The sequence below is a fragment of the Hemicordylus capensis genome, chromosome 2 (genome assembly GCF_027244095.1).
Source record: "Hemicordylus capensis ecotype Gifberg chromosome 2, rHemCap1.1.pri, whole genome shotgun sequence".
Classification (NCBI taxonomy): domain Eukaryota; kingdom Metazoa; phylum Chordata; class Lepidosauria; order Squamata; family Cordylidae; genus Hemicordylus; species Hemicordylus capensis.
Window position 1 is genome coordinate 391,733,317 of NC_069658.1, and position 23,008 is coordinate 391,756,324.

Sequence of the window (23,008 nt, forward strand, 5' to 3'; positions counted from 1 at the left end):
CAGCGTGGAAGGGTGCAGGTGTGTGGGGGGTGGGGAATTTCCTTAGAGCCCCCTTGTATGTGCCATGTGGATCGCAAGACAGTTTGTTTTGGGCTGGGTGTGGCTTGTACTGCACCGACGTGATCCCCGGCGGGGAATACAAAGTGCTGCTAGATAGGGAGGTAAGGCACATGTGGTACCACCAACATGTATGGCGTGGGGTGATGGGTGCTTTGGGAAGGTTGTTGGTGTGTGCTGGCCAGAAAAGAATCCATGGGGGCAGAGGGGAGCAATGAGGGAAGGGACGTGGGAAATTTCTTCCAGGTGACGTTTGGCAGGAGTTCACCACTATCGGAACAGCCCTGGAGAGAAGGTAGATGAGCAGCACAAATAGTGGTAGGCGAGCTGGAGTGGTCTGCCAAGCCCTGCCCTGCAGAGGATGTTGAAAAGCACCAGTGCCCCCCGCCTGTGAACAGAAACTCCAACCCCCACATGAGGTGGTGTGTCTCTCCACCACAGAGTAATAGCCCCGCAAGTCACTTGGGGGAACTCACTTGTTGAGACAGCATAGCAGGGAGAGGGAGAGGTTAAGTTGCCATCATCGCTAGGAGGCTGGCATTGACACTTTGCTCACAGTCTGGTCACTGAGCTGGGCGGGATTAGCCTTTGAGGTTGAGCAGCAGGGAGGGGCTCACCTATCCTTCAGTTTGGCTGGCTGCAGTTTGTTGAACACCTGTGGCACAAATTGGAGTTAGAAATTGTATCCTCAGTCACAATTAACTGTGGTTATCCTATACGTGTCAACACGACCTATACATTTCCTACTCCTTTTTTCTGATTAATTGTGTTTTGCATGTGTGTGTATAATTCTTATATTACTGTAAAGTGCCTTGAAGGCCTTCCTGATAGAAAAGTGGAGTAGAAATATTTAGAATAAATACTATCTGAGTACTGACCTAAACCAGTTTATCGAGGCCAAGTTGCTAAGGAAACTCGCAGCACTTAATCACAGGCTGATCTGGGAGAATAGTATGGGTCTTCCTACTTTTCTTCATCCATGGATTTTTATAGCACCAGCCATTGAAACACCCTCAGACAACCTCTGCCGCTTCCAAGCATTTTCAAGAGGAAAAACTGAAAGTACAAATGTGGATTGACTTCTATTAAAGCTGTTGTAGGAAATCTGAGTTACATGTTGACATTTTTTTTTACTCCACAAATCTTGGCATTCATTATTGCCAAACTGGTAGCTGGGGACTGGTTTAAAAAACAACAACAAAAAAACCCCCATCCTGTGAAGCTTTTCACAGCATTCATATTTTCATTCTAGCGATTTCACAGTGAATAGTTGTAACTATCAGATGATACTGACCAAAACACTGCAGCATTTGTATATCTATTTTGCTTTTATGTGGTTTAGTGCTCCTTGGATCCAGATAATAAGGGCACATTAACACAGTTTTATCATTATAAAAACTCTGCGGACTCTTGCAAAGACTGTTTTTAGACAGCCTTTTCTTTTTCTTAGGTGTTCTATGAGTACAGAAGATGCAGCAAAGCTCTATGATGTCTGCCCACATGTCAGTGACTCAGTAAGTTGGGTTTTTCCCCCTTGTCAAGATAGTTATCAGCTTGCAGAGATGCAGTGTGTCTGTGTTCTGGGCCACATTTGTCTATCTGCACAAGGGCTATCTAGTGCTGGGGATTGTGAGGGAGAGCATCACCACCACAGTGGTGGAAGCACCTTACTTTTTTCTCATAAAAAGAGAATGGCAACATTTCCTTTATATGGGAAAAATAAACGTTTGCCATAGGACACTGGAATGGGGCTCTTGTGTCTGCTCCCATTCGCTTATAATGGTGACTCCAGCATTGGAGATGGGAGGCCAGGTTTTGCTTGCACCTGAATTATTTCTAATTACAGTCTGTCTGCTTTGGCCCTTAGAACTCAGTGTTTCCTATTGACAGGTTTTGGTCCCGTTCTTAAGCAATGTGGTGGTGCTGTTTTTCCCTTTCATTTAAATGAATTACTACCATTTTCTGTTGCTAGTGTCAAAAAGTAAACTGCTGCTCTCTGGTACTATTCAGATGAGAAGCAAATATCCTCCTCTCTCTGCCCCACCCTTGCTTTCCCTGTCTCTGATTTGAAATTTCATGAGTAAAAAAAAAAATTGTTTCCAGTTTTATAACCAAGAAAAGGACCCAGTGGAGTACAGTGTTTTGCCAAAGATCCTAGAAGACATTGAGCATGAGTAAATAATCAATTTTTCTGTTATGGATAGACACTTAGCCCTTGAGAATCTGCTACGTAATACAGAAATAATTCAAGGAGGTTAGATGCTGTTTGTTTCCTAATACCTCTGAATTCCTGCTCCCTCTTCCTGCATCAGTCATAATTCTGCACACATGACATCTCCCTAACTGCCTTAGGAACTCCTGTGGTTGACTACAGCAGAGAAATGTGCTTGGATCAGGGAAGTTTGCAATGAGGTCTACAGGTGAAACTCGGAAAATTAGAATATCGTGCAAAAGTCCTTTAATTTCAGTAATGCAAATTAAAAGGTGAAACTGATATATGAGACAGATGCATTACATGCAAAGCGAGATAAGTCAAGCCTTAATTTGTTATAATTGTGATGATCATGGCGTACAGCTCATGAAAACCCCAAATCCACAATCTCAGAAAATTAGAATATTACATGGAACCAAGAAGACAAGGATTGAAGAATAGAACAATATCGGACCTCTGAAAAGTATAAGCATGCATATGTATTCAGTACTTGGTTTGGGCCCCTTTTGCAGCAATTACTGCCTCAATGCGGCGTGGCATGGATGCTATCAGCCTGTGGCACTGATGAGGTATTATGGAAGACCAGGATGCTTCATTAGCGGCCTTCAGCAATTCTGCATTGTTTGGTCTCATGTCTCTCATCCTTCTCTTGGCAATGCCCCATAGATTCTCTATGGGGTCAGGTCAAGCGGGTTTGCTGGCCAATCAAGCACAGTATACTGTATACTTTTCAGAGGTCCGATATTGTTCTTTTCTTCAATCCTTGTCTTCTTGGTTCCATGTAATATTCTAATTTTCTGAGATTGTGGATTTGGGGTTTTCATGAGCTGTACGCCATGATCATCACAATTATAACAAATTAAGGCTTGACTTATCTCGCTTTGCATGTAATGCGTCTGTCTCATATATCAGTTTCAACTTTTAATTTGTATTACTGAAATTAATGGACTTTTGCACGATATTCTAGTTTTCCGAGTTTCACCTGTATTTCCTTAGTGATTGAAATTGGGCAGAAATATAGGGATCTGTTTCGGACCAAGATATTTGAAGGCTTTTCATTTTCCACATGAGCCTGCCTCACAATTGCATTCATCTTTGGAAGCCTCGCTCTAAATCTTCAGAGGTCTGTTTAGCTGAGGCATGGGGTAGGGCCGCTTCTATTGTGCCCAGATTGTGGAACTTCCTTCCTTGGGGCACCCATATGGTACCCTTGCTACTGTCAGGCAGCTGAAACATTTTTGATCCACGAAGCTTTTAGTCTGTTCTGAATTTTTAGTCTTTCAGATCTTGCTGGAATTTTGAAGACTGGCCTCAGTTTTATGGTATTGATGATATATTGTTTTAAATTCTGTTGTGTCCTGTTTGGAGCTGGGTGGTGTGGGGGTGCTGGGGGGGGGCAAAAGACAGAATTTGTGTTATTAATTAGTACATCCCATTCCATGGCAACAAATTGTGGTCTACCTGACTTAAACTTGCACTTCTTCTTATATTGCTTCACACTTTTAGGGTCTCTTCTTTGATGATTCATATGGCTTTTATCCTGGGCAAGTTCTAATTGGTCCCTCAAAAGTCTTCTCGAATGTGCAGTGGCTTTCAGGAGTTAAACCTGTTCTCAGCACAAAGAGCAAGTTCAGAGTGGTGGTAGAAGAGGTATGGCTCATTGAGCTGGTAATGTTTTGGGATCACTGTCTTAACTGAATTTTTCCACAATGAAGGCATTATTCTGCCTTTTGAGCCAAATGTGTTGGCTTAATTCTTGAAACACAGATCTACAAAAGACAGGCAAAGTAAGGTGTAACTTTGGGGTCTGAGTGTTTGTTTTGAACTGTTTAGGACTCTGAATGTGAATCTCGCCCATTATTTGTGATTCCGTTTAAACTAAAAACCACCCTCTTTCCACCTCCTCATTGCCCAGATCCTTGACTGTCCCCAGTCAGGTTGTGTAGATGTTCTTACAGTGAGACAGCAATAGTAGGCAAGTTAGGAGTAGGGGTGTGCACGAACCAGTCTGCAACAAATCAGACCAGTTAGACAGTTTGATGGCGAACTGAACTGGCCTCCAAGAGGCAGGCCAGTCCGCAATGAAACTAAACTGAGCCCAGTCCATTGCAGAATGGTTTGACCCAGTTTGACAGTTCAAGGGGCTATGCTTAAAAGGGCAAATCCAGTGAGTATTATCCTGCCTTTTAAAAGGCTTCTATGGGCGGCAGGCAGGGTGGGCAGCAAGAGGACAATTTTAAAAGTAGATAATTGCCAATCTTCCAGTGGCACTGGCAGCAGCCGCTCCTCAAAACCCCAGCGCTCCCCCACCCCCCAGGCAGCCTGGCGGTGTGGTTCTTACCTCCATGGACACCACACCACCCTGCTGATGGGAGGAGCGCTGGGGGTTTGAGGGCCCACTGCCACTGGAGGATCGGCAAACACCTACTTTTAAAGGTGCCCTCTTGCCACCACCCTTAGAAGCCTTTTAAAGGCAGGATTCCCCTCTGCATGTAAAGGGGAATCCTCACCAAATTCCCCTTTACAAGCATAGCCCCTCGGATCGTTGAGCCAGTTCAACCCAGCAGTTTGGTTTGAATTCTGTCCAAAGTCAAACCTAACCCCCCAAAATTGGTGCATGCACACCCCTAGTTAGGAGTCATCTCCATTTTTCATTATATTGATATTTGAACAGAGCAATCCTCAGTAAATTGCCAGCTTCTTAGCACTTAATTTTTTGTTGAATTACTCCAAAAAGCAAAAGACTGCCACAATCACTTGGGTTGTGGTTCTGTTTAAAGATGTGGCACCATTGTGTTACATTTACACTTAGTCCTGATTCAGTTCTTTCCAAATTAGGATTTTATTCATGAGAAAGGATTGATATCCAGGGAATGTTCTATGTTTGACCTGTGCAAGGTAACAAAATGTCTCTTAATATCTCAATAATGCAGAAGTGCTTGATCCAAAACAAAACTCTGTTTAGTTTGGCAAGTGATTTCATTTGCAAAATGCTGTCTATTTGGTGTATAATTTAGTGAAATGTTCTAAAAAAACTACTCTTCTCCCTCTGCTCCCCCGCTGATTTTTTTAGGTACAGGTGGTAGAATTGAAAGTTACCTGGATCACTAAAAGTTTCTGTCCTGGAGGTACAGATAGTATAAGCCCGCCACCATCTTTAATCACACAAGAGAACTTATCTAGGTATGAAGTTCTTCACAACAAGCACCCTAAATGTTTTCTTCTAAATTAACATGTCTTCCAGAACATTAGTGAGTGAGTTACATGTATTTAGAGCTGTTGCCGGACCGTAATCATAACTGGTGCAAATATTTGGGATAGGGTGTTGGATGATCCAGTAGGAAGAGAGAGAGTGTCTAGTCACTCTTAGTCAGTCAAGGTTAAATGAATGCTTAATTTAAAGAATTTCTCACTCTTGTTTAGCCCTAGAGCTTTGTATATTCACTATGAAATGAATGTTTTTGGGAGCAGAAGCAATTTACCTTTTACTTATCATAGAGCAACCACAGCCTGACCCTACAATTCTGGGGTTATTGAGAATGGCATCTCGGGCAGAGGGGGCAACTAGAGAGAGGCTTGAGCCTATGCATCTCTCACTTAGCTGCTGAGTTTCACTGTAAAGGTTGGGCATAGCATACTGGAGAAAACTGTGAGAAAGTAAGCTGGCTATGAAAGCAACTGATAGAACTTCTTATAGTGTTGCAGGAGACATAACTTTGAACATCTCCTTACATTTGTTTTTCCACATGTAAACACAGTTTAGGAATATTTGTTCCACATTAGCAAAACCACTTTTTCATTAAGCTTAAATAATTATAAAATGAGGAAATATTGTCATTTTCTACTTTTAACCATTATGATTTCTCAAGTGGTTGTCGCCTTGTATGTACCTGAAAGCCCCATCAAAGATGTCAGCCAACAATAAAACTTGGGGAGAAATAGCCTCAACCAGCAATAAAGTGGTATCACTTTCATGTCTCCTCTGTCAGGGTAAAGCGTCTGGGGTGCTTTGACCATGCTGAACGGCAGCTTGGGGAAAGATGTCTCTATGTATTTCCTGAGAAAGTAGAGCCTGCAAAAATTACGTGTGAGTGCCCAGAAAGAAACTGTGTTCTGGGAGAAGGATCTGTTGCCAAAAAGGTATGTACAGTGAAATAGCTTGAATAAGAATGTGAAATAGCTTCTGAGAAGTATTTTTATTCAGGATTTCTGTAGAAATTTTTAATTATGCTTTTGAGTCTCATTTTATTTAACAAATGTAATGGGTCTAATCTGTTTCTGGGATTCACACTCCCAAAAGCAGTCCTCCCCCATTCTGCCTTCAGCCTTAACCTCATTTCAGAGATACATTGACACAGATGTTAACCATGGTTATGACTAACTAAGTTCCTTGCCTAATCATGATCCTTAACTAGGGATGTGCACAAATCGTTTCTGGCAGCCAGGGGTGGGAGGGGGGGCCTCCACGGACAGCAGTAGCTTTAAGAATGAGGCACGCAGGTCCTTACCTTCTGCTCCACCATCCTTCCACTGTTCGGTCACGGTGCTATCCTTCCCAAAAGTCAATATGATGTTGCTGACCACGCAAATGGCCACTACACATGTGCGGCAGCCATGTGCCTGCTGTGCTGCTGCAACAGAACTGTGTGTGGCCTTTTGGGAAGGACAGCACCACGGTGGAGGAGCAGGTAAGAACTGTGTGCCTCATTCTTAAAGCTACCGCTTGTCCCCTGCCAAAAGTTATTAGACACTCTTTGGTGTCTAATAACCTTTCCTCATAATAAATCCCTATGAGAATTCATTACACATGAAAGAATCTAAACACCTCAAAAAATCCTAAAATATAAACTGAACACCCAGTGGCTTGCGGGTTGGGGGGTAGTTGGCACATGGGATGCCACTAATTCCCCACCCGCAAAGCAGTGGTATCAAAATGAACAGAAGAAATGAAGGTGTGTAATGTAGACACCGAAGAATCTAAACATTTCAAAAATCCCTAAAAATAAACTGAGTACCCCACTGCCTTGCAGGTGGGGGGTAGTTGGCAGATGACAGTTGGCACTGACCAATGACAATCAAAATGAACAGAAGAAATGAAGGTGTGCAATGAATCCTCATAGGGATTCATTATGAGGAAAAGTTATTAAACACCAAAGAATCTAAACACTTGAAAAATAGTGACCGCACATTTTGCTCCATAACACCACTTCTACAAGGGCTAGAGTTTAGCTTTTTTTAAAAAACATTAAAGCTGGGGGTGCATGTTAGGGTGGTTTTGAATCACCATTATTTCCTATGGTGGAAATATACAAAACCAGTCAAAACTAAAAGAAAAACATTTAAATATCAAGCAAATGCCCCACTGCCTTGAAATTTGGGTGGTAGGTGGCACCCATGGGGACCTACGCACCACTCGAATTTGGTGCCCCTAGGACCTTTATAAGTGGTCTGAATCGATCTGAATCCAAATGAAATTGAATCAAATCCAAATCGAATCTGCGGTGATTCGGGGGGACAGATTCGGACACAAAACAAATCAGGGAGGATTCAGTTCGGGCACAGGTTGAATTAAGAAATTGATTTGTGCACATTCCTATTTCTGGGTGCTGTCTTCAGATTAAATCCCTGTTGAAATCCTCAGTGCTTTGCCTCTTCATAATCCTAAATCTTAGATGGAGATTAGTTTGGAATTTACACTGCAGATGACCGCTTAAATCCTTTCAGCAGTTTCAAGTGAAAGAAGAACTTCTTTTTCTGTTTAAGAATATGCAACACTAGTGCTGTCAAATTCCATGGTTCAGGTGGTGAGGCAATGCTTCTCTATAGCTTCCTAAAACTGCTTTCCACATTGCTTATTATCTGCTCAGTTCTTCTCAGATTATTCATGTTTCTCAAGCATAGCAGGGGAAGGAGGAATACATATGCCTAGCTCAGGAAACCATATATTGCTGAATGTGATGCAGCTCTCTAAGATCAGACACATGTGTGCATTCATCTTGGCTTAGGTTGTCTCTCTGTGCATTAGTTTCCTTTCTTGCATGTTGCAGAAACAAAGAATACAATTAAAACTTTTCTAAAGGAAAAAAGCCTATTGGTTCACATTCCGCACAGCAAAATGCTGCTGGTTGGAGCACTGTTCATGCTGCTGTGTGTCTGCATAGAGCGTGCTGATGGGATTGGGGAGCAGGGTGGTTGTTCTCCATCTCAAAATTGCATTAAGGCAGTTGCACAATGCCCATTCTTTCCAGAGGGCATCACATTGCACAGCTGCTTTTGTGCAGCGTTAAGATGGAGTAGAACTGCCCTGATCCACAGCACCATTGGCTGTGTTTACGCACGTCAGTGCAGGCAGTGCTGCGGCCACCTGTGTTTCATTGTGTGGTAGATCGATGACTATCCTTAGTGTTCTGTACCTACCTGGGCTCTTTCAGAGTAACTCGGTGCCTTTTTTTATGCTCTACTTATTTGAATAGGTTATTTTTCAATAAATAATTTTGTCTGCCTTGAATGCAGACATAGCCTATTAATTTACTCATAATTGCCAAGTCCTATCGTTTCAGTAGAAATTCTTCTGTTTTAGGATCTCTTTTAATTATTAAGCATGCATTATTCTGGCAGCTACTCTTGCACTGAAAATAGTTTTTTGTTAACAATGTCTTAATGAACTGGAAATACTATTCTGTATGGAAGTATTTATTGTTGTTGTTATTGTATTTGTATAGCTCATTCAAATGTTCAGAGTGCTTCACATGAACTGTGGTGTTCTTACAACAACCCTGTAAGGTGAATAAGTATTAGTATCTGTTGTTGCAGCAGGGGAGCAGAAGCTGAGAAGGAATGGCTTTTCTAAGGCCTGCCTAGTGACTTTATGGCAGAGGCTACACTGGGGAAGTCCTGACTTGCTGCTCAGTCCTTTAGCCACTCTGATATACCAGTTCTCATATCTCATCCAGGAATTATTTAAGAATATTCCCATTACATTATATATGACAACATATCAGCATCTTCCAATTTGAAGTAGTACTTTATACATTTCTACCCTTGAGAACTTTGGTTCGTGTACAATCCTGTACTCTAGTAGTATATTCTTGATTTGGCTACTAATAGGACTGGTTCTCATGAGTGAAAAGTGGGTTGGAGAAGTGTCCTACCCAGCTTTGGGAACTATGAATGCTCCTGATTTTCATTTGTGTGCTTGGAAAAACTGGTGTGGGAGGAGGAGGAAGTGACTGTCTGGCAGGCAGATGCTGGGTTGGACAACATTTTCTCCACCCTCGATAATATGCTATTGGATGGCGCTATCCAACCCAGCTCCTGCCTCCCATACAATCACTTCCCCACCACCTCCCAGGTTTTTGCAAGCACACAAACAAAAATCAGGAGTACATACATCTGAAACCAGATAGATGGGTTCTTCAACCTATTTTTCACTTGTGAGACACAGCCCAATGTCTGCTTCAGGGGCAGGCAACCTTGGCTCTCCAGCTGTTGTTGAACTACAACTCCCATCATCCTCAGCCACAATAAATTGTGACTGGGGTTCATGGGTGTTATAGTTCAACAGCTGAAGAGCCAAAATTGCCTACCTGTGGCCTACTCTGTCTAATCTGAAAGTATTCATGTCAGAATTGATCATGATCAAGCCTTGAATCCAAGCTTATGGAATTTGTGACCCAACCAGCCGAATAGGAGGGCTTACCAGGGGCTCAAACTTCCTGTGTGTGCTGATTGCTTGATGACCTAAACCTGGAGGTTGTAAGGCACTTGACAGGGCACAAAACATGGCTAGTCTGAGCCAGGCTCACTGGGTCACACATTTTGTAGCATAGCTTAATGTGTCCATATAGTGGAATATTTCCCTACAAAATCAAAAATGACTTTTGAGAGAAGTACAATTTAAATATTTCAGTTCCCCCTTGTGGGTTAAAATATAAATACAGTGCTACCAAAATTGTGGATAATCTATCTAGACGTAATTTTCCTCTGTAAATATCCCTTGCTTTCATCAATGATACCAAAATTATGGTGTTTAATATTGCAGATGGCCTGTCTTTGTTTCGTATCCAACGTAAAGCCTGAAAAGGTACTGTACTTGTTCTATATCTGAAAAATCCTTGATCTCAAATTTAGGTCCATCTAAGATCAAATTAAGGTAGCTTGCAGAATTGATACTGGGGACACCAAGACCATCATCCTTTCCCCCCATATAAAATTCAATAGCAGATTATGATTAACCTGTATACCTTTATACTGCTTTTCAACAAAGTTGTCAATGCAGTTTTTATAGAAAAAAGATGGTTCTTTGTCTCAAGAGCTCACAATCTTCCCCTGTCTAAATATAAGAGAGCTGTCACTTTAATAGATGCCTCTTTGCCCAGTTAGCAGGCGTTTATTAATATTTCCTTTTCTACATAAACTGAAATGTTTCAGAAGAGGTTATTTTTAAGTAATAAATTTGTTTTAATTAACCCTTTCCAGAATAAAGATGAGAGGGAGGTAGCATTGGAAACACATTGCCCCTTCCCCTGTAAGCCTGGAGTGACCATCAGGATGGACCTTGTGCTTTCTCTCCATGCCCCCTGGCCCCAGTGAGCAGAGAAATTCCATGCTGCTTCCCAGACTGAAAACAAATATTATTTATTTACTTAAAAGCTAGTTATTGTGATGGATAACATGGTGCGGCACAGAGGTTTACACATAATGCAGAGATGCATTGCATATGTGTGCACGTAATTCTATCATTTGGTGCTGAGGAGTATTAGGAGTAGAGGGAAGGTTTTGTCCCCACCTCATGGAGGCAGAGGGCAGCTGTTCATTATGTGGGAGAAAGTAAGATTATACTTAGGAATACCTTCAGGGAGAGCCTGAACCTGCACTTGATGATTTCAATGTTTGGGTTGATGGTCACATTTTGCCCCCTACTCAGCCCGTTCATATTGCATAATATTTACTTTGTCCTGCTGAATTCTCTGGGTGTCATTGAGAAATGAGAGAAGTGTTTCTTGGTATGACAGGGAGTTATAGAATTCTGGGAATTAGCTTTTATTTATGCCTTTTGATGAATGAAATGCCTGTCATGGCAAGTGATGCCTGTCTGGAAGGAAAGTGCTGTGCGGTGGTGGAGGGACAGTGTGCACAACCTGTATGCTCTTTTGGCTTTGAAGATTAGATAAGGTTGTGTGTGTGTGTGTGTAATCATAGTTGAATCTTTGTAGTCTTCTCTTCACTATTTAAATTAAGATGATATATTAAGAGTAACTTAATATGGACGTAAGACAGGGACTGGAATAGCTTGTCTCTCTAACTGTAGCACTTTGTGTTTTTATGTATACTAGCCAACCCTCACAGAGCATCTGTGCGTTCTTTGGGGCCAGCAGTTACATCTCCCCCACCCAAACACACAAACACATCTTCTGCCCCAGTCTCTGCTTCTGGGCCCAGCTGCCTCTCCTCCCCACCATCACTTCTCCCCCACCACTGTCTTTTCCTCCTGCCCCTTGCCCCTACAGTCAGGCGGGCCCGCCACCGTCCTCCGCAGCCGGGCCCGCTGCTGCCTCTGGCCTCCACAGCTGGGTTGGGCCAGGCCTGCTGCTGGTCGCCAGCCTCTGCGTTCAGGCCCACCGCTGGCCTCCGCGTTCGGGCTGGGCCCGCCGCCGCCACCGCCAGCCTCCGCGGCTGGGCTGGGGCCCCCGCTACCACTGGCCTCCACGGCCGGGCTGGGGCCCCCGCTACCACTGGCCTCCACGGCCGGGCTGGGGCCCCCGCCACCACTGGCCTCCGCGGCCGGGCTGGGGCCCCCGCCACCACTGGCCTCCGCGGCCGGGCTGGGGCCCCCGCCACCACTGGCCTCCGCGGCCGGGCTGGGGCCCCCGCCACTGGCCTCCATGGCCGGGCCAGGCCCACCGCCACCACTGGCCTCCACCACTGAGACGCGCCTCAGCCAGTCAGGTGCATCCCTCCACTGCCCAGCCAATCAGCTGGGTTGCCGGGACGCATCCCCACAGAGGCTGAGGCACGTCTACGAGAATTAAATATATGGATAGTGTATATATGCACATGCATGAACACACACTTTAGATGTTATAGTTATGAGATAGGCTACTCCAGGCACTCACTAAGTTGCTCATAAGGAATCTTGTTCCTTTAATACTTGTACTCATAAGTTTTTGTCCCATTAATTTCAATGGGAGTATTCATGAGTAACTTGGACTGGATATAAGCCACTGAATGGAGTAGTTGTAGTAAGTAGTAGTCTTTATTAAGGGTGTACAAGAAAGGTTCAGTGCCGAACCAGTTTATTATGTATTATTTATTTATTTGATTTATATACTGCCCCTCCAAAAATGGCTCAGGGCAGTTTACAACAAATAAAAACTAAAATCAACTAACAGTTAAAATCAAAACTAAATCAATTCAATAATTAAAATAATTGAAACATTAAAAACATTAACATTTAAAATCATTTAAAACTAGCATTAAAAATTTAAACCATAAATCTAATTAAAAGCCTAGGTGAATAAATGCATCTTCAGTGCCTTTTTAAAAGTCGCCAGAGATGGGGAGGCTCTTATTTCAACAAGCAGCGCATTCCAAAGTCCAGGAGCAGCAACGGAGAAGGCCCGTTCCTGAGTAGCCACCAAACAAGTTGGTGGCAACTGCAGGCGAACCTCTCTAGATGATCTCAACAGGCGGTGGAGCTCATGGTGAAGAAGACGTTCTCTTAAATACCCAGGGCCTAAGCTGTTTAGAGCTTTGTAGGTAATGACCAGCACCTTGTATTTTGCTCAGAAATGTATCGGCAATCAGTGTAATTCTTTCAACACAGGAGTAATATGGTCTCTCCTAGATGATCCAGAAATCAACCTGGCCTCTGCATTCTGGACCAACCTCAGTTTCCGAATGACATACAAAGGCAGCCCCATATAGAACGCATTACTGTAATCCAGCCTAGAGGTGACCAGCAGATGTACTACTGTTCTGAGGTCATTTATCTCAAGAAATGGACACAGCTAACGTATCAGCCAAAGCTGATAAAAAGCAGCTTTGGACACCACCTCAACCTGGGACACCAGGGAGAGGTTCGGATCCAGAAGCACCCCCAGACTGAGTACCTGTTCCTTTCAGGGGAGCTTGACCCCATCCAGAACCGGCAGATCAATATTGTCTCCCGTGTTCCGACCCCGCACAATAAGTATCTAGATTCAGCTTCAGTTGGTTGTCCCTCATCCAGCCCATACTGCCTCCAGGTAGGCATTTAGGGAGGATATGTCTTATCCCAATGAGGTTGACATGGAGAAACAGATTTGGGTGTCATCAGCATACTAAGAACATAGGAACATAGGAAACTGCCATATACTGAGTCAGACCATTGGTCTATCTAGCTCAGTATTGTCTTCACAGACTGGCAGCAGCATCTCCAAGGTTGCAGGCAGGAATCTCTCTCAGCCCTATCTTGGAGATGCTGCCAGGGAGGGAACTTGAAACATTCTGCTCTTCCCAGAGTGGCTCTGTCACCTGAGGGGAATACCTTGCAGTGCTCACACATCAAGTCTCCCATTCAGATGCAACCAGGGCAGACCCTGCTTAGCTAAGGGGACAAGTCATGCTTGCTACCACAAGACCAGCTCTCCTCTCCTGATAGCACCCTGCACCAGATCTCCTGATGATCCCTCCCAGTGGTTTTATGTAGATGTTAAACAACATTGGAGACAATATGGAGCCCTGAGGGACACCATAGGAAAGTTCAGATTTGGAAGAACAGCAGTCTCCAAGGGACGCCATCTGGAAGCTGCCCGTGAGGTAGGAGCGGAACCACTGCAAAGCAGTGCCTTCCTGTTTGCCTCTGCCGCTCAACCATGGACCAAGCCAAGCCCAGTTTGGCACTGAACAGGCGGCTTGGGGCGTGGGGGCAAGAGAATTAGTTAAAGGCTTCTCTCTCCCCTGCATGACTGCCCGCACTGCTGCTCACCACCACCCCTGTGCAGCCCATAGCCAAAGTGCGCACGATCCTTCCTCCTTTACCAAGCGGCTCACGTGGCAGTGGCCACACATCCCCGGCGGCTTGGTAAAGGAGGGAGGGTTCCGCACACTTTGGCAATGGGCTGCATGGGGGTTGGCCGCACCAGGTGGGTTAGAAGCCTTTAGCTCTCTTGCCACCCTGCCTGCCCTTTAGGAGCCAGGACCCCCACCGCTTTCCGTGTAAAGGAGAATCCTCACTGGATTCCCCTTGACAAGTATTAGCCACAGAACCAGTTCGGTCAAACGGACTGGACCAGCCAGTCGGTTCTGAACCGAACCGGTTCAGAAGCACATTCTTCGATTCAAATTCGATCTGCAATTTAACGCGTCATCTTTATTACAGTTGCAGACTAGAAAAATCACAATCCAAACAGCTGAAAAATCACAATCCAAACATTATGGAAGAGCAATCAGCTCTTGCTGAGTTCTGTAAGCAGTAAAGCAAACGTTGGCAGCATATGAAGAAATTACATTGGTCTGATCAGAGAGTAAATGTTGAAGATAGAAGAGATCTGTATGGCCTGGAAAATTAATTGTTATATACCAGACATGAATATTTCTGTAAAAAGTCACAATAAGAACATAAGAACAGCCCTGCTGGATCAGGCCCATCTAGTCCAGCATCCTGTTTTGCACAGTGGCCCACCAGATGCCTCTGGAAGCCACAGGCAGGAGTTGAGGGCGTGCCCTCTCTCCTGCCATTACTCCCCTGCAACTGGTAATATATAGTAACACATGGGCCATTGTTTGATGGCACCCATGTCGTGCAGGCAAAGGTGGTTTACATAAAGGATTTTCTTCAGTAAAGAAAATTATTGCCTTCCAAAACAGCCATGTGCAGAATATTAAGACTGGAGTAGTCTATCTCATAACTGTAACACTTAAATTTGTGTATGCATTTCTTTCTCTCACACAATCTCCTCTGGGGTACTTGAGCTGAAGGTTTGCGACAGAAGGGGTATATTTGTTTTTTGTTTTTTAAGGTTGGAAACATCTGGGCAAGGAAGAACCATAGGTCATCCTGAGCTGCTTGTAAGGAGGGTGGACTGAAAATGTAATAAATAACAGGCAGGAAGGTCATGTAATCCAGTTTCTAAAACTAATTATTCCCCAAACTGTCCTTTCTGCAATTATCAAATATTTCCTACAAAAAGAGGATTCCTGAAAGTCACTTGCTAATTCTTGTGACTGTGAAGCGATGTTGGAAAACATGCAGATGATATCTGCAGAAGCTTCTAATGTTCAAAGGTGAAAGGTTTTCATTTCCTGGTGCCACCTTACTGCTTCTTGTCAAAATATTCCAAATTTTATACCTAACTTTGCTAAAAGATTAGCACCTACACACAAGAATGCATCATGTGGCAGTCTTAATTATTTATTTCTAGCTCTTCTTTAAACTTTGTCTCGGCACAAGAATGCATTAAAACTTCAGCATGATAAAGCAAGTTATACATAGCAATGACACATTCCACTGTGGAGTCCTACATTAGGCCAACCACCATCTCTCCAGGTTGAACTGATGAAAGTTGTTGGCTAATACGCATGCAGTAAATCCAGTGATGCCCCATTTTTGCAGAGCTGAATGGGCAGGATAGGCTCAGCACCACCTGTGCTGGATGCCTTCCACTAATTCTTTCCTTCCCTGTTGTCCTCCCAACAAACTGCTTGAGCTGAGTAGCTACTGGAGGGGGCGGGGGCGGGAAGCAGTCACAACTCACCACTTACTCCCTCTTTCTCAGCAAGGTTTCTACCTACTTTTTCCTTCCCAACCTGACCTTCTCTTTTAAAATTGCCACATCAGGCATATTAAAATATCTAAAACCATCTGCCATGCACTGGAGTAAAAAAGGGAAGCCCTTGTAATGTTACTTCTCATTGGCATGGACATGAGTACACCTGCTAATGGGTTTGGGGAGATATGGTCCTGCATAAAGATGGGCTTCTCATTCCTGTTTCCCCTTACCCTTCTGAAAGCTTTTGAACAGAAATACAAAAAAAATCATACAAACATGCATGAATGTGGTAGCAGCAGATGTTAAAGTTAAAAGCACAAAGCAGGAATAATCATGGTGTGCCCAGCTCCTCAAGGCAAGGAGCAAGTTTAGTAAAAACACGTCTAGATGCTACAACATGTAAAGGCCCATCTGACCTGAAGCAGAGTCTTGTTGCTTCTAGATATATTCTAAGCATGCAAGGAAGACCTCTCCAGAGAGAAAAAGCTTGTTTTGTAGGCTGATCTCTTAAAAGAAGAATGTTTCCTGAGTTTGAAATTCATACTGAAGCATTAGGCTATGGTCTGTATACAAAACACTTAATCAACTAAGTGTTGAACCCAAGAGCATCATTGGTGCCAGTGACTGATTCAACTCCCCTGGCCTGCATCTGTTGAATGACCAGTATTTGTTCCCTGTAGGTGAGGAGATTATTGAAGAAGCAGATAGTGAAGATCATGTCATGCTCCCCGGATTCTCAGGGTGCCCTTGACCTCCCTGAAGGAGAATCTGCTGCAGCGGGTGACCTACGATCTGAAGATCTTAAGGCCAGCGCAAAATGTGAACTAGAGGACTCTGCCAATGGTGCTGTAAGTTTACAGGAGGTAAAGGAAGATTATCCTGACGAAACTGGGAAGGGGATCCCTTGTGAAGCAGCTGGGCTGCAGTTGCAGCTACCATTTGTACTGAAACGGGATGATGGCTCCTCAGACTACAAACTTCAGTCAGTCGAACAGGATGCTGATGATGAAGCAGCAGATGACACGGATGACACCAGTTCTGTCACCTCTTCTGCCAGCTCTACAGCTTCTTCTCAAAGTGGCAGTGGCACAGGACGCAAGAAGAGTATCCCACTCTCCATCAAAAACCTCAAGAGGAAGCATAAGAAAAAGAAAACCAAGGTTTCCCGGGAGTTTAAACCAGGAGACAGGTAGCGTCAAAGTTCATACATCTCTAGCTACACAGGTCACTAAATTTTGCCAATTTTGAATTTTCACTTACAAATATGTTTCCATTTAGAAGTTGCTCATGCTAAAGTAGGATGTCTGCCTTTCATTAGGCTGGCAGTAGTTTTTTAACTTGGTGACATGTGCAAAATATCTATTTTGATCACATTTAAAAGATAACAAGTTCAAGTGGTGATGTTTCTTACTGATCTTGCCCTGGGAGGCACGAATTCTTGCAGGTTTCACAAATCTCTGTAGACTGACTAAAATGAATCAAATTAAAGGTACAGTTCTCAAAGCTTTATCTCATTCTTAGGGACAAAATAACTTCAAAATCTCAACTTCTGTTGCAGCCTTATAAACCGGTCCACAAAATTTACTAACCTAGGCAGAATTTTAGTAGCATACCTACCCATGCATGTGTGAATTTTAAAAGTATAGTTAAAAATCCAAAGGGCAACAAAAATACAGTCGCATCAAAGAATTTCATTGCTAGTTCACTCCTCCGCAGATTCTGACTGACCAAAGACACAATATCTCCCTGCTGCCCGCCCCCATGGCACTATTTTATGACCAAATTGTTCAAGGCTCTCCAGATGAACAAGCCAGGGCTCTGACTTGCTAAAGCTCAAGCCAGAACTGGTTTTTAATTCTGTTGCTCAGCCCACATACATGTGAAATAAGATGATAGTACGTTTACTAGGAGTAACACTACACTTGTATAACCCTGAAATCCCATAGAAAAGCACTTTCCAGGCTATTTTCTCTTGCGGCATCTACAGCTTCTGTAGCAAATGTAAATGCAAACAACATTTCACTTTCTAGTGCCTCGGCTTCAAGACACAGAAAGGGAAATTCAAGGAGATAAGAACTCCTACAAAGACTCTCTGTCAAATTGTTTACGGTTGGTATTAATCAATACATTAAGAAAATGACCTAGTATAGACCTTTTTGGAAAACGAAGCAGGAGGCTTCTAGCATGAAAACACTGGCGCTTTGATGGAGTTCATTCAGCACTGAATTGAGCGTATTGAATAGGTTTGTGTGTGGAGGTGTTTTTGTTGTTTTTAAAGGTCAAGATCCACTGGGGTGGATGCTTCAAATCAGGGCTCTGTCACCTTGGGACAATTTTTGGTCACTTCTGATGGTTGGATGTGAAGAAGGCTACCATGTTGGTAGGGTACCATTACAACCAATCTTGTAGTACAGACTTTGAAAATTCAGAGTAGGTTTCGTGCTATGTAAGCCACCTAATGGCGCAGCAGGGAAATGACTTGACTAGCAAGCCAGAGGTTGCCGGTATGTTTCCCAGACTATGGGGAACACCTATATCGGGCAACAGCGATATAGGAAGATGCTGAAAGGCATCGTCTCATACCGCGCAGGAGGAGGCAATGGTAAACCCCTCCTGTATTCTATCAAAAACAGCCACAGGGCTCTGTGGGCACCAGGAGTTGACACTGATTCAACGACACCCTTTACTTTTTACCTTTTGTGCTATGTGGTAGCTTAATCCATTTGTTTGGTCCCAGTCATTATCTTTTCTGTTGATCTGCTTCCTCAGCAGTGAGATTTTTCTCTCATATAGTTTTTTTTACTTTCTGCCTCCAACATTAAGATAAAGTCTTAATGTTGAAACCAAATTAGCAAGGGGTCTCATTTAGCTGTACTCTGCTTACAGTGAAGTGAGACGCTTCTCCAGTAATTTGCTGTCTTCTTTTGGTCACAGGGTTGCTGTAGAAGTGGTGACCACAATGACTTCAGCTGATGTGATGTGGCAGGATGGCACGGTGGAGAAAAACATTCGCTCCAATGAGCTGTTTCCTGTCCATCATTTGGACAACAATGAGTTTTGCCCAGGGGATTTTGTGGTGGATAAAAGAGGTATTTGGTGAAATGTGCTCCCTTTGCAGTACTGTCTGAGACAGCAGCTTCCTATGTTCCTTCCTATCCAGAATAAATTAGTGGCGTCTGTGACGAATTGAAATCAATGGGACTTAAGTTAGTCATTTATTTAAGTGGAGTTTAATCGTGACTAACTCAGTCTTGATCCTGCTGATTGTTTTAGTACTTATGATACATGTATAATAATACATAAGTTCTTTGTACTTGTTATGTTAATAGCTTCAATAAAAGCAGGATATAAGTACTGTATTCTAAATAAAAAATTTATAATGCTAGAATGGCGTCTTGCCTTAACTGCAGAACTGCTCCCGCATAATACAGTTTGTGGATAAGAAGACAAGTATGAGTTTGCAGTTCTGATGTTAACCTAGTCATGTTACCTTTTACTCATTTGAGCCTCTGGAAAAGAAATTGGAGAAATTTGACACTTAGCACTTCCCCACATCATCCTGCAGAAAAGATTGTCCTCTCCTGGTTTTCCGTTTTGACCTTTTTCACTCAAAACTTTTTAGTTTTGGTGTGGTACCAAGAAGGAGGGATGACCTGTGTGCTAATTAAAAAAGAAGCCAATTACAAGCCTAAATGTTTGAGTAGCCCAATACTTTGTATATTACAAGGAATTGACTTCGTCTTGCAGCTAGCCACTTTCCCTTAGCAAATAGCTTGCTCGGTTTATTTACTACATTTATTTCCTCACCTGTCTTCCATCATATGGAGCTGTCCGGCGAGGCTAGCTGTCCTTAGCTCCGAGGACAGGGTCGTGAGGGGGCCCAAGGCAATAGGGATGGGTGGCGGACCAGGAGAAGCGGAGGAAAGGCTGCCAACGGGCAGGGACTCAGCTCCAGTGGAGGAAGAGTAGAGCCCTGAAAAGGCCAAAGGGGAGGCGTGTGAGGATAACACCAGCAGCATGCCTCCCAAAGGGTGGGGGTCTGAGCAGGAGAAGGGAGGGGAGAAGCATTGCAACAGCTGTAAAGGATCGTCAATTACAGGGAATAAAGAGGGGCGTTGGCCCCATAATTGGGGGCGGGCAATGCATAGCCTGTGAGGAGGCATATAAGGATCCAGCTGGGGATGAGAAAGAGGCTGGTGAAGAGTGTTGGGGCCCCCGGAGCGGGGCAGACACAAGGAGCAAGCAGCCTGGGACGGAGGAGGCACAGGTGACGCTCAACTCCCTCCCTGTCCCTCCTCTGAGGCCGGACCCGATAAGCCTAGCCCGGCTTGGTAAAGGGGACAGGGACATGTAGCCGGACAAGAGCCTATTGGTATTCCCAAGTGGTCACCTCTTCAGGCACTGGCCAGACCTGCTTAACTTCAGCAAGGTCTCTGTGTAAGTGCCCATTGACCATGCCTAGGGGGCCACCAGGTGCACCACTAAAGCTTTACTGTAATGTATAAATGTGCACAAGTGTCTGAGCTTGTAAACTTCTCTTGAGATGTGCTCCTTCTCTGAAAGCTGGCATAGCTGCCTGGCTGTGATCCCACTTACAGAAAATCTGAGCTCAGTATAAGAAGAGAGTAACTTGGGAAAATCAAATGCTGGGTACTGGCCAAAGCAAACAATGCAGGATGAATCCTACCGTATGTGTGCTTTCTCTTATTGGAGTATTCTTCTTCCTTCCATCTTAAATAGCACAGAGTTCTCAGGATCCTGGTATGTATGGAGTGGTGCAGTCGGGTGACCACATTGGCCGCACCTGTGTGGTGAAATGGTTCAAGTTGAGACCCAGTGGGGATGATGTCGAGGTAAGGAGCAAACTCTTTCCCTCCCACCCACCAGGATGAGCTTGTACCCCTCTTGGCTACTTCTAGGAAGGATTGTGAGATGTTTCACTTCTGACTGCCTTCTGGCCTTTCAGGCTAAGAGCTATGAGCTGAGTTGGGGTGTGTGGTTGCCTTCTCTTTGTTACACAGGGCTTTGATTTGTATTTTGATATTAGGCTTTTATTTTGCTGTTTGTTTTACTTTATTCATTGTAATCCACTTTGAGCTTCTAAAATAGTGGTTTATAAATGTGTTAAGAATACTGTCTGTTTTATAAATGCTAATAAGTATTTTTTTTTTAAATTTAATAATCCCCAGTGTAGAATTTTGCTTTTTTTTTTTTTACTGCCAAATCAGGTTTGGCTACAAGAGCTCAGAGTCCTGCTGTTAGCAAAGTATTAGGAGCTTTCTGTAAACATTCAGATCCCCTTGGTTTAATCTCACTGCATCTTACTTTATACTAAATATTGATGACTTGCACTATTGACTTTCAGCACAATGCTACTACACACTAGGTTTACTCCGAACTAAATCCCACTCTGTGTGTTAAGATTGTAGCCTTAATGACTCAACTTCGATTCTCGGTTTAATGGGACCATGGAGCATGCTGCTGTAGAAGGCTTGAAATCAGTCAGATTCTGTATTCAGATATCCCTTAGCTTTTCATGGATGCAGCCGGGGAGGATAGGAGCATCACATGCGTGCAATGCAGAAACTTGGAGCTGATACCAATGTGTACTTTTGTGCTGTGCAGTCCCTTTTGTGAGACTCTGCATCCTTGGATGTATACAGGCATCACTTGTTCAAAAGCACCGTGCCAGTTTCCCTCCATTTGGCTAGAACAAGGCTCAGCTGGTTATGTATGTGGCAGGAGATGTTGATGTACGGCTGGGTTTGACCAAACAGTCCCTCCCCATGCATGCACACACAGTGGCTTAGCTGTGAGTGCCAACCCATTGGAATTGCTTCTCAGAGGGCTCTTTGAGAGATTATAGGTACATCCTATGCACCTATAATCTTGTGCCAAACATCACACTGCAGCTGCATCACATCACAGGAAGTGCCAGGAGATTTAAGAGAGGACAAAAAACATAGAGATTTTGGAGAGCTTATTTGTACATCATATTTGGGGTGGAGAGCCTATCTTGTGGTAGCAAGCATGACTTTGCTAAGCAGAGTTCACCTTGGTGTGCATTTAGATGGATGACTGCATATGAGCACTGTAAGATATTCCCCTTAAAGGATGGGATCTTAGCTCAGGCACAGAGTAAATGCTTTTCATGCAGAAGGACCCAGGTTCAGTCCTTGGTATCTCCAAGTAGGGCTAGGAGGGCCCACTGCCAGTCAGTGTAGGTGGTACTGAGCTAGATAGACCAGTGGTCTGACTTTGTGTAAGGCACTTTCCTATCTCCCTATCAGATGTCCATGAGGCCTTGTACCAAAAACCATTTTGCAGCAGCTGCAGGAAGTGCCAGGAGTTGGTGGGGTGTTGGGGGGCAGCAATAGATATTTTGAGTTGGAAATGCTACAGATCTGAAAATCTGTGCAAGGATTTGATGTTAATCCGTTTGTTCTTGGGCAGCTGGTTGGAGAGGAGGAAGATGTGAGTGTGTATGACATCGCTGATCACCCAGACTTCCGCTTCCGCACTACTGACTTTGTGATCCGCATTGGCAATGCTGAGGATGGAGCTTCTTCAGTTGGTGAAAATGAGGTGAGTTTTGTATATGCTTGGGGCCTAATGCTGCAGGAGCTGCGGCCAAAGGAGTGAGAAGGTGCAGAGGCCAGTTCATTGTTCATACAGTCATAGCGCCCAGCATAATAGAGATGCAGGCTTGCATGTTTTATGTAAGGGGGTGTTCTCTTCCCACATATGCATGACCTTCTAGGAGCTATGATCACTCATTGGAAACGAACACTTTGGAAATTAAAATCCAGCAAATAGCTGCAAGAGCTTACTAACTTAGCACAGTGAGTAGGGGGAGAATCCACCTAAAATTAATGGCCTAAAAGGCTGGCATGCTGCTTTGTAATTGTGTCACTTCGGTCATGATCCTGCAATGAAGCAAACTTGTAAACGGCTGATTAACAGACATGCATAATACAGGTTGAGTACC

The 23,008-nt window shown here is 43.9% G+C and overlaps 1 protein-coding gene across 2 annotated transcripts in view; it reads left to right on the forward strand.

The window, feature by feature from the left end:
- UBE2O (ubiquitin conjugating enzyme E2 O) overlaps positions 1–23,008 on the forward strand; it is a 133,645-nt gene that overhangs the window by 91,195 nt on the left and 19,442 nt on the right. The window contains exons 5-13 of one of the 2 annotated variants that reach the window (XM_053291976.1): positions 1,508–1,571; positions 3,776–3,919; positions 5,343–5,452; positions 6,259–6,409; positions 10,311–10,352; positions 16,701–17,209; positions 18,955–19,109; positions 20,761–20,873; positions 22,474–22,605. In XM_053291976.1, the coding sequence (XP_053147951.1) occupies positions 1,508–1,571; positions 3,776–3,919; positions 5,343–5,452; positions 6,259–6,409; positions 10,311–10,352; positions 16,701–17,209; positions 18,955–19,109; positions 20,761–20,873; positions 22,474–22,605 (1,420 nt within the window). The remainder of the gene's footprint in view (positions 1–1,507; positions 1,572–3,775; positions 3,920–5,342; positions 5,453–6,258; positions 6,410–10,310; positions 10,353–16,700; positions 17,210–18,954; positions 19,110–20,760; positions 20,874–22,473; positions 22,606–23,008) is intronic. The other variant, XM_053291978.1, reaches the window with a different exon arrangement.